The sequence below is a fragment of the Cladophialophora psammophila genome, assembly GCF_000585535.1.
Source record: "Cladophialophora psammophila CBS 110553 chromosome Unknown aczJe-supercont1.11, whole genome shotgun sequence".
Taxonomy (NCBI): Eukaryota; Fungi; Ascomycota; class Eurotiomycetes; order Chaetothyriales; family Herpotrichiellaceae; genus Cladophialophora; species Cladophialophora psammophila.
Genome location: NW_006912932.1, coordinates 297,863 through 312,345, shown reverse-complemented (window position 1 = coordinate 312,345; position 14,483 = coordinate 297,863). Strand labels below are relative to the sequence as shown.

Here is a 14,483-nt window from a genome sequence, read left to right as displayed (position 1 = left end):
GATCGGTCCAACGCCTGCTTAACAAGGCCATCCAGGAAGGAAGTTTGACAATTGAAAGCCATGCAAAAGTTTTTGGTCTTCGAAGCCTGGTCTTATACGTAGAATTGTGCGAGATTAATATGGAGACCACTGGATCAAATCTCACTCACCACGATCTCCATTTCGGGATCTACACTCGATGGACACCAAATTAGGTTCAGCTTTACTTTGGCTCAGCTTCGATTCGGGTGCCGCGCCGTACGGCCTAGATTGGGCTGCAACATTGGGACTTTTAGTGTACATCTACGTATTTGGTCTGGCTCCTCCAGCGATCGGTTAAACCTGTCGTCCCAGCTATAACATCTGTTTCAACTAAGCCTCTGTGAACTTGGCAATTCCTGCCCCTCCGCTGCTGCATCCAAATAACGTCGTCAGCCACTCCGCAATTCTATCGACCATTGCCGCCGTACATGTATGCCCGGCATTGGCATACACAAAATATTCGATGGCGGCATCCACTTCCGCCCTTTTCTTCGTGATCCAGGTCTCGGTGATTATGTTTGGCACCAATTGGTCTAGCATACCATGAAGAACGAGGGTAGGATTGTTACAAGGAAAAGTCTCATACGTCGCTCGATCCAACTCGCCCAGTATTTCACTCACAGCAGGTGGCCATCGCCGGCGCTGTTCTTCGGTCAGACAGGCCGAGAGCTGGTCATATTGAAGCCCACACAGTTCGTTCAAAGGAATTGCCAGCTCGGCGGTGTTGACACCGAGACGCGAAAGAAAGAGTGCGGTAAGATTGGGACAGCCCGCGACGATTGCCAGACCCTGAATTTTGCCGCGTGCTGCCGCGCTCGATGTCGCCATCCTCCACGAAATATGTGCGCCGAGGGAGATACCAGACACGACGTTGTAAAAGTTTTCAAAATAAGTAGGGAGATAGAGCGGAAGATAGTCGATCAAGAGCTCAAGATCGTGAGCGCAGCCAGCAATGGAAGAGAGCATATCTTGTCTGCATTCAATGCCCATTTGTCAGTCTAACCGCCGAATTCTTCGCAAGCACGACAGTGGGGTTTCGTTCATACGCATGCATATCGTTACCGTCACTCCAAGTCAGATTCGCCTTGTGGTTAATCTGAATGCCTGTTAGACTCCAGGCAGATCGCGCAAGAGATGCTAACGCACGATGCGATCTCCGTGATTTCTCATATTGAAAGCCACAGCAATCAGGCCGGCCCTCTTATTTCGCCCATTTATTCGGTACTGGTGAAGGATTTCATGCGCGACGTCTTCCACATCAAGATAAGTGCCATTTCGGCCATGAGCCAGATACAGAATCGCAAGCTCGGTGTGACCCTGCTGCTTCACTTCGGCTAGTCCGTAGACGTAGACTTTCAGGCCGCCAATAATGACTTCATTCTTCGTGCTGCGAGGCGTTGAGTCTCTGGGGGAAAAGCGCGGCTCCATGCTTGCAGTGGTGTAGGAGGATAAACACTGACATTGACGCCACTGAAGGATGATATTGGGGATTGGCAGCGAATGACGGCGGCCGTTGACCGCACGGCCCGGATTTCCTTGGGGGGTGAGAATGAGCGGCTTTATTCTTCAAAAGTCGCTGTGTTAGTTTCCCGGATTTTCTTAAACGTAGCAGCGTTTCTAATATATACGTTCATGCCTTTCCCAGATATCCGAGAAGAGAACCGACACTTCACATTCTCCTCATTCAGCGCTCTATACAAGACGTCAGAGAGCAACGTTAGCACCATGATCGAAGGGCACTCGAAGGAATCCTCGGAGGCATGCTCGGGAGGATAATTGAAGGCTAACTAAAGGCAGGCAAACTCGGCGGGGGAATTCCTCTTCACCACTCAAATACTTAGGATCCGAATCTTGGTATGAATAAACCCAACCAGACCAAGGTATTGCTAGAGGATAAATATCTGCAAATGGCCGATGCAATCCCGAGAGCGACTATGCACACACTTGACTTCGGCCCTGGAAAGCAAAATGGCGACGACCAAGGCTTCTGCTGAAGTTCGAGAGACCATAGATTCGAACATTGATTCCCCGGTCTGCCCGACCCCCAATCACAAATGGTTGAACTGGCTGGTGCTCATAAATTGTGAGTATAAGCCCAAAATCTCTGTTATCTTCACTGATGAGCTGATATGAGTGTTCAGTAATTATTATCGGTCTTGCAGAGGGTCTTTGGGGCTATGATGGAGCTTTGATCTCTCCTCTCATATCGCTTCCACATTTCGTAGCCAAATATCAAGGTCCTGGATTTGATGGAGCATACGTCTTTTCTGTAAGAAAAAGAAGGGGGAAAAAAATCACCTGGGCTTTTGGGTTACATTACTAACTTACATGCAAGGCGAGAAACTTGGATTTACTCGTGGCGCTTCCCATATGCGGAGGTGCTATCGGCGCGTTTGTAGCGACTCCGCTTCAGAGACGAATCGGACGCAAGAGGAGTCTTCTCCTGGCTTACGCTATACTCTGCATTCCTGGCTCCATTTTGCAGCTTTTTGCCCCCAATCTGGCCGCCTTTGTTTTTGGGAGGTTCTGGAATTGTGAGACCTCGATTTCTACGTGACAGTTGAAAGAATTCTGATTTTGTGTCAGACCTTGGTATGGGCATACTGACCAACATCACCACCATATATCAATCAGACCTCGTCCCTGCTCATGTCAGAGCTCGAGCCGTTGGATTCACCGTTGCAGGTTTTGCTGCATCCGCTCTCCTTGCTACGGTTGTTGTATGGGCGGCCGAAAAGATCGACGATCACCGCCAGTATGTCATTCCGCTGGGGATTCAAGCAGCTGCCCCTGCGCTGTTATTCGTTTTGACTCTTTTCATCCCCGAATCCCCAATATGGCTGATCAGTAAAGGGCGAATCGATGAGGCAAGAGCTGTTCTGACGTCTTTACGTGCGGAAAACATGACATTGGTGGAGGCCGAGGTCACAGCTGCCTTGGATGCTCTCAAGACCGAACATGACGAACGAGCGACGAGAAGCGTCTGGGATATCCTGAAACCGCCACATCTCGAAAGAACTTTATCCTCTGGAGCACTTTACTGTACGTCACAATCGAGTGGCCAGATCCTCGTATCCACATATTCTACTGTGAGCCTCATCCAAGCCGGAGTCGCCGATCCATTTAAGATTACAGTCATTATCTACATGGCACAACTAATTGGCACCATTATTGGCCCTCCCTTGGTTGACAAAATCGGTCGGCGACCAGTCGCACTCTACTGCTTCACCATCCTGTTTCTTCTCGACATCGCTTTGGGTGGAATAGCATGTGCCGGTCTAACTACTAATGCACAGCGTCTGGCTTTGGCCTCACTCTGTATTATCTTCTTTTTCGTTGATGCACTCTCTTTTCAATCGCTGTAAGCCGAGAACCTCTACTATTCCTGATGTGAGATGTTGACTCCATAGTAGCTGCTATTTAGCCCCTACCGAGATTCCTACAGCGGCTCTGCGTGAACCGGCACAGAGTTGGTCGCTGATATGGGCTTACAGCACTGCGGTCATAAGCTCGTTCGCTGCGCCGCAAATAACAAGTCCGAACGCGTGAGTTTCCCCACCGTTGACACAATAACATTTGAGACAGTCCGTTGATATGATCTAGGGGTAACTTGGGGGCGAAGGCATTCTTGATCTTTGCCGGTTTCATGTTACTAACGATCATCTGGACCTACTTTTACTAGTAAGCACGACATCGTTTGTCTTTCAAGATATTGAAATCTGACTAGTTCTTGCAGTCCTGAGACGGCTAATAGAACTCTCGCGGAAATCGATGAGTTGTATGCTTCGAAGCTGCCAAAACGCAAGTGGAAAAGTGAGTTACTCGAAAGAAGAAAGTCATGATATGAAGATACTAACAAAAGGGTGCAGACTACAAGACCGTAGGGCCAAGGGTTGTTGCACCTGAGGCATCGGAAAAGGATGCAAGCCAATCTGAGTGCTAGCTAGGTGTTTGGCCATGTTGCCTCTATCGAAAGAGACTGTTTGTGACGCATAGTGGAAGGTTGTGACGAGCCCCCTGGGTATTCACCCCCCAAACTATCGCTGATCCTGGTGATTGGGCGGTCAATGAAGCCTCATGTGCCCATGTACAGGGGTTTGGTTTTTTTGAAAAACTAGCCGAAATTCTCTCCACACGTATAGATTGGAATTCTCTTGAATATAATTCGATAACAATACTTCAATCCAAAAACAAAAGCAAAGAAAAGCTACCTTTCCACCTGGCAGTTGTTTGGATCCCGCAGTTGTGAGTACCAAGGTGACGATATACTATACCCTCCTTCCACTTCCTCTCTCTCTCACATATTGGGCTCACCGTACAGCTCTCACGGTCTGCCATCAAGTCCTAGTGCTGTGCATTATGATACTTCAAAACTTCATCTTTGAGTCTAACACGTTGTATCTCGTTTTCAACATCATTCCACGGTGTACCTTTTCCGTCCCTTCCCACCTGTTTCTACTAGTCCTATATTGTTTTCGGCCACATGGACGTTCCAGATCTAACATTAGTTCCACCTTGACGAGAAGAAGAGAATACTATTGTAGTATACAGCAGTTTCGAGGCGATTAGCATGCTAGGTGTCATTGACCACCCAACCGTCACAGCTTGTTGGAACTACTCCGGGAGAGATGATGATAGGGCTTGCCGAGAACAGAGATGTTATTCTTTGTCGAAAAACTCATGGAGCACCAGAATGAATACGGCCACCGGATCTGACACAAGCACTAGGAAGCATTTTCGACCAAGGTTGACAAGGGGATATCTACTATCAGGAGAAGTTGCTTTAGTTTGATGATAAGGAGATGCATGTCCAGTGCTCATATCTTCTGAAAAGCCTCAAAGGTGACGCCCTAGCGAGGGAGGTTGCCAACATTTAGCTTTGATGGTAAGTCCTCCTTCAGATTTGGCTGTACCTACCTACTGAACTGGGGCGAGGCTACTAGCCATGGGCATCAACTCGTACGGCGGTGGGATAGCCTCTTCACAGCACGCACACTCAACCAAAGGAAGTTCTCTCTGTTCGTAACTTGATTGATTGATTCCTTCTATGAATGATAGCCCCCGAGGACTATATAAGAAGAACCCTAGTCTAGTGTCGACGCCCCAGCCAATCATAAAGTTATCCACCACTTCAAACTTCTCCCATTACACTACATGGGGATCCTATATGAAGCAGAGGCACTTCGAAGATAGTCGGTCTGGGAACTGAGAATGTACCCGTGACACAGAATTGCCTTCTTGCATATATTGTGGAAAGGGCCTCGGCTGTTCGGTTTTCTGGCATGTGCCTTGTGAGCTTGGAAAATTGCGCATCCATTATAGTAGAGTTCACAGGTTACCAATGACCAGAAAGAATTGTAAAAGGTTCCCGCTATTGCAGCGGCTGAGGAATATGTCGGCCTGTTTGCAGATTCCAAGCTGTATTCCATCAAAGCAATGCTACGCTTGAGGCGACGATCTCAGAGAAAGTTAAGCAAGGATGCGAGGGCTCCATGTGGATCGAATTTGCGGCTGGCATCTCTGATTGGTGAAGAGACGATTCCTACCGGGGTTTGCTACCGAGAATGCCTCCGATGCATTATTAGCGTGGCCAGCATGTATCCGAAATTGTGCTCCGATGACAGAAGGCTCGGGAAGCTACAAAGTCGCTCTGAAAGGAATGGTGCCGACTGCTTTTGGGGTGTCCCAGCATACGTAGACACCCTTGGTAGTTGTTCAAAGGTTCCCAGTCGACGGTGCTCGTATTTCCATAGGCGCATTTCGATATTTTGACTGTGAAAATCCAGGTTTAAAACTCCTTCGCTGCATATTTTTGTGTCCGCAAGATGCCTGCCTCCACGTTATCGCAGTTAAAGTCAACAGAGCTCTTTATGAATCGCGGTGAGGAGGGCTCAGAGAGTGAGCAAGGTTCACATTTTGGAGATACACATCCTAGCATCATTGAGCACAGAGATGCAAACTTCCTCGAGGTGAGAGCCGACAGGACCATGGGTTGTGATCTCGATATTAATCACGGACAGGAGTTTATGAAAAGCCCACTGGCAGACATGGGCGCGCCTCGTGATATTGCTGACCATAACGAAATGCGTCAAAAAGTTCGAGATGTCCATCTGCGTCTGCCCAGGAAGCCCGTGTCGAAGCGCATCCTTCCAACGGCTTCGCTTTCAATCCGAAGTATCCCAGTCATATACCAGAACGACATGGGATTTTCAGTCCGTGTATACGATCCAGCGGCGCACAATACGTCCATTCGTTCTGGCCTGAGGCCTGCATTGATCATGTATCATGGAGGTGGGTGGACTCATGGCCTGCCCGAGATGGACGAAGGTGAGTGAGATATACGCCATGAATAACCCAGCATCTCTAACGTGGCAGGAGAATTGGCCAAGTTCTTCGCATCCGAATTGCGCGCAGTGGTTGTCAACGTCGATTACCGACTCGCTCCCGAGCACCCTTTCCCACACCCAATGAACGACTGTTACACCGCGCTCAACTGGACTGTGGACAACGCAGCCACATACAAGATCGACCTTAGGCGCATCGCAATCTGGGGTTTCTCGTCTGGAGGGAACCTCGCCGCCGCCGTGGCGTTAAAAGATTGCCTGGAAAACACCACCCCTCGCGTCAAGCATGTTAACCTGGTCGTCCCTGTGACATGCCATCCGGCACTTTATCCGCCAATCGTCAGTTCGAATGGAGCTTCGGCCATCAGATTTGGCACAAGCAAAGAGGCACAACTGCCTCTTGCTACCATGGAAAAGCTTTGGGGTGAGTTCACAGAAATACAAGTAAGAGGTAAACCATTCCGCCACTAAAAGTTCGTAAGTAGAAACCTACGTTGCCTCTCAACCTTCGCATGCTTATGCCTCTGTGCTCCATACCGTTCCCCCAGAGCACCATCCCTCCGTCCACATCACCGTCGCCGGCTGCGACACCTTGCGAGATGAGGGTATCGCATACGCTCTTCACCTCCGAAATCACGGAATAGATACGCAGTTGGAAATCATTCCTGGGGTCCCACACGAGATTGACCTTTTCCCCAGAGCACACGCATCAAAGCAATACATGATGAATCAAGTGAGGGTGTTGAATTATGCATTGAATACCGACTTTTGAGCCACAATTGCTTCCCGGGAGAGGAGGGGGGGGGGGGGGGGGGGGGGTGTTGACCGCATACAGCTATTTGATACAACAAGAATCGAAGCTGGAGCAGCCGTGGTCGGCTGTTGATAAGCGCTCATGTCACTTAAAGCGGAGGAGAGATTCTCCGCAGTCTGGTTCTTCTGTTGTATGATGGTTCCAGATTGAATTAGCTGGGTCTATCCAACCTCTGGATCACGATGGACCTCAGTACTGTGACTGTCATTCAAGTTGATCATCGGCGGGACTGCCAAAACAGAGGGGTGCAAAAAATAGAGCTGGACAGCATAGTTCCGTTCGTAGTCGACTTCGGATACCATCCGGATCAGGTCTCCGATGATATTTGTGCAGCTTGTACGCTCCCCAATCGTCGATGAAATGTGAAGGATTGCCTCCGCTAACGCAACGATCTTGCCTATGCCAATAAGTCTCAGTAGTGGCGGTGAGAGAGTTTTGCCCCATTGGAGCGCGGTCATTCCCAGGATCTGCGTGGTGTAATTGAGACTAGTCCTATGCTCGGTCAAAGGACTGAAGTCTGCCAGCGTTGTCCACCAGTGCCAGCCAAGCTTCCACTGGCGAGTTATCGCCACATCTGCGGTCTGTTCCGATATGGCAGTGCCCGTCCTCGCATGCTTTCCGAGCGATCCTGCCATTGTCGCCATCAGTTTTTCGTCGACTGTGACGTTTGCCACTTCGTCCGGTCCAGAGGCAGCGTGAAGGCGGGCCATCAAAAGCAGCAGCTCCACTGCCCGTCTGTCCGAAATCTGCATCTTTTCCTGTGCCATGTTTTGTGCTAGGCTGCACACCTCGCTTTCTGAGTGATCTGGAAATATTAGATCATCAACGCGACCAGGAAAATTCGATGGTAGTCTTGCAATCCGTCGCTTTCTGGGAGGGCCATAGAGAGATACGGCGCCCGACTCCGTGATGTACAGCATATATTCGATTCGTCGTAGCCTGATAGACTCGAGATGGTCTGATGGGTAGTCGATAAGGTCTAGAAAGCCTATTGCTTCGGTCAAATATGCGAAGGCTTTGTAGATATTTCCTCGAAAGATGTGCGCCATGAAAAGACACCAAGACACCGTTACCGTATCGAGCGACGGTGGGTCGGCAAGATAATCGTGATTGGATTTCTGCCTGAGGTTATGGACCGTCCCAAGAAGAGAGTCCAGACGGGCAGTACCATGTTGTGGAATGCGGCGAAACCTGCGAGCTTCGTTCAGCGTGACGACTGAAAGGGCAAGTGTACGACACTCGGCGTCGGAAAGATGTTTTCCTTCCTCGATATTTTTGATCAGGCTGTGCGGGTGCAGAATAGGATAGCATTCATATGCTTCGTCAGTGAAGAATGATATCTCGTCCAGGAGCTCTTGCGTAGAAAGCAAGGAGTCATCATCTGGCAACGTCCGATAGTGCTCATCTGAATATGCACACTCAGGCATCCGAAGCAGTGTTTTGCTACACGCATTCCCGGGAAAGAGCCCTGGAACAGATGGCAGCGTTAATGCTTGATAATCGTCAAATTGTATTCCGGCGAAATCGTCGCCGCGGAAGCCTGCATCTGTGTATCCTCCAGTATTTCTGAAGGCCTGTGGCATCGTCGAGTCGCCGGATGAGGGTTCATCCGGAAGAGAAAGCGACAGATTCATGCTGTTCAAGTGGAGATTGGAGAGAAAAGCGCCATTGTAGTCAGAGTTATCTGCGACCGCCGAACACAAGTCAACCGGAAAAGTTGAAAGCTGCTGTTCAGCTTGAAGAGCACGTATTCGTCTGCTCCCGATTCGTCAGCAAACATTGAAGGAATTGGTATGCAATCAACGAAATTCTCACTTTCCGGTTTTGGGCCCCCCTTTTCGACGGCTTAGATTGAAGGTACATGGGACATTGATCCGTTTGCAGTGGACGCAATTCGAATGACCTGACTCCAACCGGTTGGAATCTTCTTGTACACACTGCCAGAGACAGATCTATTAGGATCTGAAGAAAGCTGGTGATTGTATATCACTCACTCTTAGCTTTCTGCGGCGACACCCGTCGCATGCTTTTGTTGTCGGTGCAGGTCTCTTCGAGTTCATTGAATGTCCAAAGGAGGGTAATACTTGAGTCACTGGGTGATAAAATCCGAAGGGGCGAAATGCACATTGCCGGATGCAATTGACAGAAGAATCCTTGGACTCGAGCAGAGCGGCTCGTTTATGAAGCGTGGCTTAGAGCGGGGAGGTTGGTCTAGACTTGTCCGGGGAGCGGGGAGTGCTACAGATTAGTCACGCTATGTAACTAGTAAACGTGAAGCCTGAAGAACCCTTGCGGCCGACACTTTCTGGGGCTCCCCAACAGGGGTTTCGGGGCACTATTACCATCTCAGCAAGTTGTTGGTTCTTCACAGTATGAGCACAACTTTTGGGTGCCACCCAGCCTTTCTTGAGGCCGTCGTTACCTCGGAGCCTCCCACGCTGCCGGTATGGCATCGCGATTTCCTGGCACGTGCAAAACCATTGCGCAATGGGAACAACTTTAGCTATTACTGGGTACATGTACAATTATACGTGTTTCTCATATAACCTTGCATGGAACTTGTAAAAACAGTCCCGGTCTGTACACACATGTTCAAGTTGCAGTCGAGGCAGCCAATGCAGCTGTTCCGCGGCCTTTTGGGAGGCGGTTTGGGCGCAGAATAACCAGATACCTCGGAGAGAGTGTGTTCTTTAACTAAATGATGCAATGTTTCTCCTTCGACCTTTTGATTGGTTATTAGTTGCTGTGAAGAAGTGCCAAACATACTTGCTACAATATATGCGAGCTGTCAGGGATATGACAATATGCACGTGCACGATGGTACAAGCTCGCGTTACAGCTTCACATTGTCAATGAACAACAGCTTGACATAGTGCCACGAGTGACACTGAATTTCACTTTGGTAAATGCGAGGTCTACTGTCGAGACTCTACAGTTCAGATACTATGGTATGGTAGTCCAAAGACAGATCCAGCACTATGAAGTATGTTGACTACAAAGATTTTGGCCAACCAGTCACTGGACGACTTGTCATTCACATAGACATTCGAATAGAAGGGGACGTAACCTACCATATGGATTCGGAGTATGCAAAAGCACTCTTCCGAAGCATTGTGCATTGCAATACGAAGCCAATCCGCCTGCCATGAAGAATATCTGTGGTCCTGGATCTACTCCGCCGCGGTTGGCCGTACCAATTCCATTGTGCGTAGCGGGTTGCAATCTCGGGCGCACGGCCGTGGCCGTGAGTGTCGACGAAGATAACTTGTCTGAGTTGCTTCCAACCTGAGAATAGTACCGCGAGGTCCTTGCCCTTGGATGCATCATTGAACACTGTGGCATTACTTTTGCCTTCAGCACATGGCAAGGATAACGATGCGGGACTCTTCCATGGCATCACATCAGTGTCGCGCTCTTTTCTACCAAGTCAGCAACCGTACTCGACGCGGATGGACTAAGTGTCCTCTGCGCTGGCGGTGTGCATCTTGAAATTGGGCTTGCATGAGACTGTGGTGTGTGCTGCAGCTTCCCAACTCACCGGGATTGTGCTGGCCTTCGAATTCGTTTGATCAGCATGCAGCTAGTCGGGCTTCATCTCTTTTATATATCGCGGGTGTCCTCGGGAGACAGCGCGAACGGTCATTCGCTATGGGATCATTGATTGGAAATGATGCTGCACGCGACTGGCCGGATCGTCAACCAGTAAGAATAGACGCTTTGGCTACCTTGCGTCCTGGCTGATATGGCTAACCCAACACACCGCAGTGGTGATAGTGCACATGGGTGGAACTACCCAGTAGTCCGCTCATTTCTCCGACATGCCAAGATAGATGTTCACCCCCTGCCGAATCCAGATGCTGCAATGCCTTTCCACAAAATGTACGGCCCGGTTGGCCAGCGCTACGTCTACTTGAAGCCCCCTGCCTCGAGAGCTATAGCACGTCGGCGGCATTGAGGAGATAGACAGAACCGATAAAACACTTTGGAAAAAAAATAGGCAGAACTCCTCCACCAGCTCAGCACAGTACAAGCACAGCCACTTTACCAGCCGTCCCTCCTCGCACCGTCACTGTCATTCAGTACCATGTTGTGGAATGCGGCGAAACCTGCGAGCTTCGTTCAGCGTGTGAGGGGCGACCTCGTACTTCTACACCGACCATGTGCAGGCGCAACGCCACGATAGACGAGCTGTGGGCTCGTGCTGAAGCCAACGGACACAAGAGAGGAGCACACAACGAAACCGAAAAAGTCCGTGATGCGGAGAAGTACGTTTCTAAATCGAAGAAGGACCCCGACCGAACACTACATCTGTATCTCTAGTAAGAAGCTCGGGGCCACTTGTGTCCTCCCCTCTTTTCGTCTCTTTCTTACTAGGAGAGATAACCCTAACATTTTGAGTTAAATGGCGCCTCAAAGCCATGCGAGAAGATTGTGACCGACAAGGACTACCTCCTCCGACACCAAGGCAGAGGATAGAAGTGAGGTCAACTACGTAAGATATGGATGTCTATTATGCCTCGTTCAATCAAGACATGGATAGTCGGCTTACATCTATCAGTGGGTTCGGCGTACCTTGGTACTCGAGGGTATTGTTGTCAATAAGCACCGACCGAAACATAACTTCATGGTTCGCGACCTTACTCGTGTCCTCCTCGCATTGTGGACCTACGACGACTTGATCTTTATTCATAAACGGTGTCGAGTACAAACTACCTTCCTTATACTGTTGGACGGGTGCCCGAATCACCGCTTTCTCCACGGGCACAGTGATGCCTATCGTGGATTTCCATCTCTTCTTAGAATCCTACATGTTCGAACGCTAAGAAAAGTCTACGTAACCGGTGCCTTTGACAAACGTCGCCAGCCACGGGCCTTGATCCTTCTCGGAAAGCTCCACATAGAACTTCCCATGTGCCTCTCCATCAATAGCACGGTACACAGCAGCACCATCAGCCTTGCGCTCATCTGCGTAATAGAAGCTGCCGCGGTTAGCCTTTGGCCGTAACTCAGGACGTGGCATGGACTACCTATATCCGCGGTCCGCGTAGACTGACGCTGCCGTCTGGATCATGTGCGCTGTAGCGCTCTTTCCCATTCCCTGGCTCATCAATGCTGGGATTGGCTGAGAATTCGTTATATTTCCAGTAAAGATAAAGGTCCGGGCTGCGTCCTTTGGCAGCGCCTCGAAGGACTTGATGGCCTCTTTTGCCGCAGCGAGAGCGCTGAAGGTATTGATATTCATATCACGGATGGCATTTTTGAGAGAAATTTCCAATGGGTCCTCCTTGTTCACGAACGAGGCCGCCGCGCCTGTCTTCATCAGCATCGAATCAATAATAGCAACGAACAGCCTCAGTAACGAACCGTTGTAGACAACTACGCTTGGATGGCCAAGTTGCTTGCGGACGGTTTCGAAAACGATTGAGACGCTTTCGGGATCCTCCAGGTCGGCCTGGATGTGGAGTCGCTTGTCGCTTGCGTCTGCCATAGCTGTCCGCGACACTGTTGCTATCCTGTATCCTTTGGCAGAGAAGGCTTTGACGACGCCGGCTCCTACGTTTTGGCCGGCGCCAAAGACAAGGGTGACTGGCAACGGTGCGGACATGGTAACGGGTTGCACAGGTAGCTCGTTGGAAATGAAGCTGGGGTAGGACGACTTTGGACTCTGTGCACAATGTGACACTCTTTGTAAACAATAATGCTGAAGTCCTGGAACTGTTACGACTTTCCTCCACACGAAAAATGATCCCTTTATACTTCTTGCTCCGATAAGTCTCTGAGGAAATCCCAGGAATTCTGGTTGGTGGACGCGTTACTGAGCAATCGAGCTTCTTACATCTTCAATATTTGCCCGAGAGTCGGAGAAAGTTGCTTCACTTTACATAATTCTACCGCCATCCCCATTCGACAGTATCAGCGAACACACCAAACATGAATTATTAATATTACTTCGCAAATACTTTCCAGTGATTACAGTGTACGCGACCGGGTACCTCTCACTTCCATGGCCCATCGCGATGGGTCCCGCGATGGGTATAAGAGGATGCGACAGCATCCCATTCTGTCGATGCATCCCCACGACCAAACAAACTGAGTAAAACGATCTATATTATCCTGACCCTCTTCAACATTCTATACTGGTCACTTATCGCTGCCTAACATCGACGAAACTGAAAATGGTGTCCTGGGCTATCACCGGCGCGACGCGAGGCATCGGTGTAAGCTTCCCCAGATCAACACCACAATCACATCCTCACATGCTAACAAGAGCATCTTGGCAGCTCGGTTTCGTCGATAATCTTGTGAGTCTATCGTTACAATGGTAGTCTTGGCAAGGCATGCCACTGACTGCGCCGCCAAAGTCTGTCAATCCGAAGAACCAAGTGTTTGCCATCATTCGGAGTCGAGGAACTGCCGGTCCGCTTGAGGAGCTTGCTGCAAAGCGCAAAAACATCCACATTGTAGTGACCGATATCTCCGACCCGAGGAAATTGGATCAGGCTGCCGCTGAAATCTCTAAAGTAACGGCCGGATCGCTTGATGTCTTGATTCTCAACGCTGGCTCCGCAGGGCCAGAGACCAGCGCGCTACCGCCAAGTGTTTTGTGAGTGAACGGGCCTGATCCGCTTGTGTATTCAATTTGCTGATACCGTGCAGTCATGGCAAGGAGGAAGCGCTGGAGAAGGAGATTAATGAGAACGTATGATCCTTCAGCTAGCACTTGAGCGCTACCAGCAAAAGTTGACTGCACACAGATCAAAACAAACCTGATCAGCAACATCTACGTCATCAACTGCTTCCTCGATCTCGTTCGTAACGGCAAAGAGAAGAAGATCATATTCATTTCCAGTCAGAGTGGAGACGTTGAGTTCACTCGTGTCACTGGCCTTTCTACTTTGCTGGGATATTCTATCAGCAAGGCTGGCATGAACATCGTCACCACCAAGTTCGGCGCTGAATTGACCCAAGACGGCATCAAGATGCTGTCACTGAGTCCAGGATGGGTAAACACAGATGCTGGTCCGTCAATCCACAAGGCGAATCGTGTCGGCACCAATGACTGACTCAGAACAGCTCGAGCCGTCACAGGCGACCCGGCTATACGTAAATTCATGCTAAATGCATTTCGAAAGCTCGACCCAAGTGTCAATGGTCCGATTTCGGTAGATGAATCAGTCACCCATCAGCTTCAGGTGATTCAGAGCTTGACGGAAGCGAACAGTGGGAAATTTGTAACACATCACGGAAATCATGATGAGTGGTTCTAGTCCACAAGCTGAATGGACCTATCTTGATAGAATATC

At 49.7% G+C, this 14,483-nt stretch overlaps 6 protein-coding genes across 6 annotated transcripts; 3 read left to right on the top strand and 3 right to left on the bottom strand.

Annotated features, from left to right (window-relative positions):
* Nucleotides 1-351: 351 nt before the first annotated feature.
* Nucleotides 352-1,449, bottom strand: A1O5_07326 (uncharacterized protein; the record flags this gene model as incomplete). The annotated part of the gene is made up of 3 exons (XM_007747915.1): nucleotides 352-994; nucleotides 1,068-1,117; nucleotides 1,168-1,449. The coding sequence occupies 3 exons, from the start codon at nucleotides 1,447-1,449 to the stop codon at nucleotides 352-354; spliced, it is 975 nt and encodes a 324-aa protein (XP_007746105.1).
* A 540-nt stretch (nucleotides 1,450-1,989) lies between these two features.
* Nucleotides 1,990-3,964, top strand: A1O5_07325 (uncharacterized protein; the record flags this gene model as incomplete). Its single annotated transcript, XM_007747914.1, has 8 exons — nucleotides 1,990-2,104; nucleotides 2,163-2,290; nucleotides 2,357-2,555; nucleotides 2,608-3,382; nucleotides 3,435-3,566; nucleotides 3,625-3,702; nucleotides 3,758-3,834; nucleotides 3,891-3,964. 8 exons carry the CDS (start codon nucleotides 1,990-1,992, stop codon nucleotides 3,962-3,964), a joined length of 1,578 nt encoding a protein of 525 aa, XP_007746104.1.
* A 1,882-nt stretch (nucleotides 3,965-5,846) lies between these two features.
* A1O5_07324 (uncharacterized protein) lies at nucleotides 5,847-7,137 on the top strand (the record flags this gene model as incomplete). Its single annotated transcript, XM_007747913.1, has 3 exons — nucleotides 5,847-6,348; nucleotides 6,400-6,789; nucleotides 6,851-7,137. The coding sequence occupies 3 exons, from the start codon at nucleotides 5,847-5,849 to the stop codon at nucleotides 7,135-7,137; spliced, it is 1,179 nt and encodes a 392-aa protein (XP_007746103.1).
* Nucleotides 7,138-7,340: 203 nt separating this feature from the next.
* A1O5_07323 (uncharacterized protein) lies at nucleotides 7,341-8,762 on the bottom strand (the record flags this gene model as incomplete). Its single annotated transcript, XM_007747912.1, has 1 exon — nucleotides 7,341-8,762. One exon carries the CDS (start codon nucleotides 8,760-8,762, stop codon nucleotides 7,341-7,343), a length of 1,422 nt encoding a protein of 473 aa, XP_007746102.1.
* A 3,236-nt stretch (nucleotides 8,763-11,998) lies between these two features.
* Nucleotides 11,999-12,784, bottom strand: A1O5_07322 (uncharacterized protein; the record flags this gene model as incomplete). Its single annotated transcript, XM_007747911.1, has 3 exons — nucleotides 11,999-12,158; nucleotides 12,207-12,489; nucleotides 12,544-12,784. The coding sequence occupies 3 exons, from the start codon at nucleotides 12,782-12,784 to the stop codon at nucleotides 11,999-12,001; spliced, it is 684 nt and encodes a 227-aa protein (XP_007746101.1).
* A 571-nt stretch (nucleotides 12,785-13,355) lies between these two features.
* A1O5_07321 (uncharacterized protein) lies at nucleotides 13,356-14,447 on the top strand (the record flags this gene model as incomplete). Its single annotated transcript, XM_007747910.1, has 5 exons — nucleotides 13,356-13,397; nucleotides 13,461-13,481; nucleotides 13,542-13,776; nucleotides 13,906-14,199; nucleotides 14,260-14,447. 5 exons carry the CDS (start codon nucleotides 13,356-13,358, stop codon nucleotides 14,445-14,447), a joined length of 780 nt encoding a protein of 259 aa, XP_007746100.1.
* Between the last annotated feature and the right edge of the window lie 36 nt (nucleotides 14,448-14,483).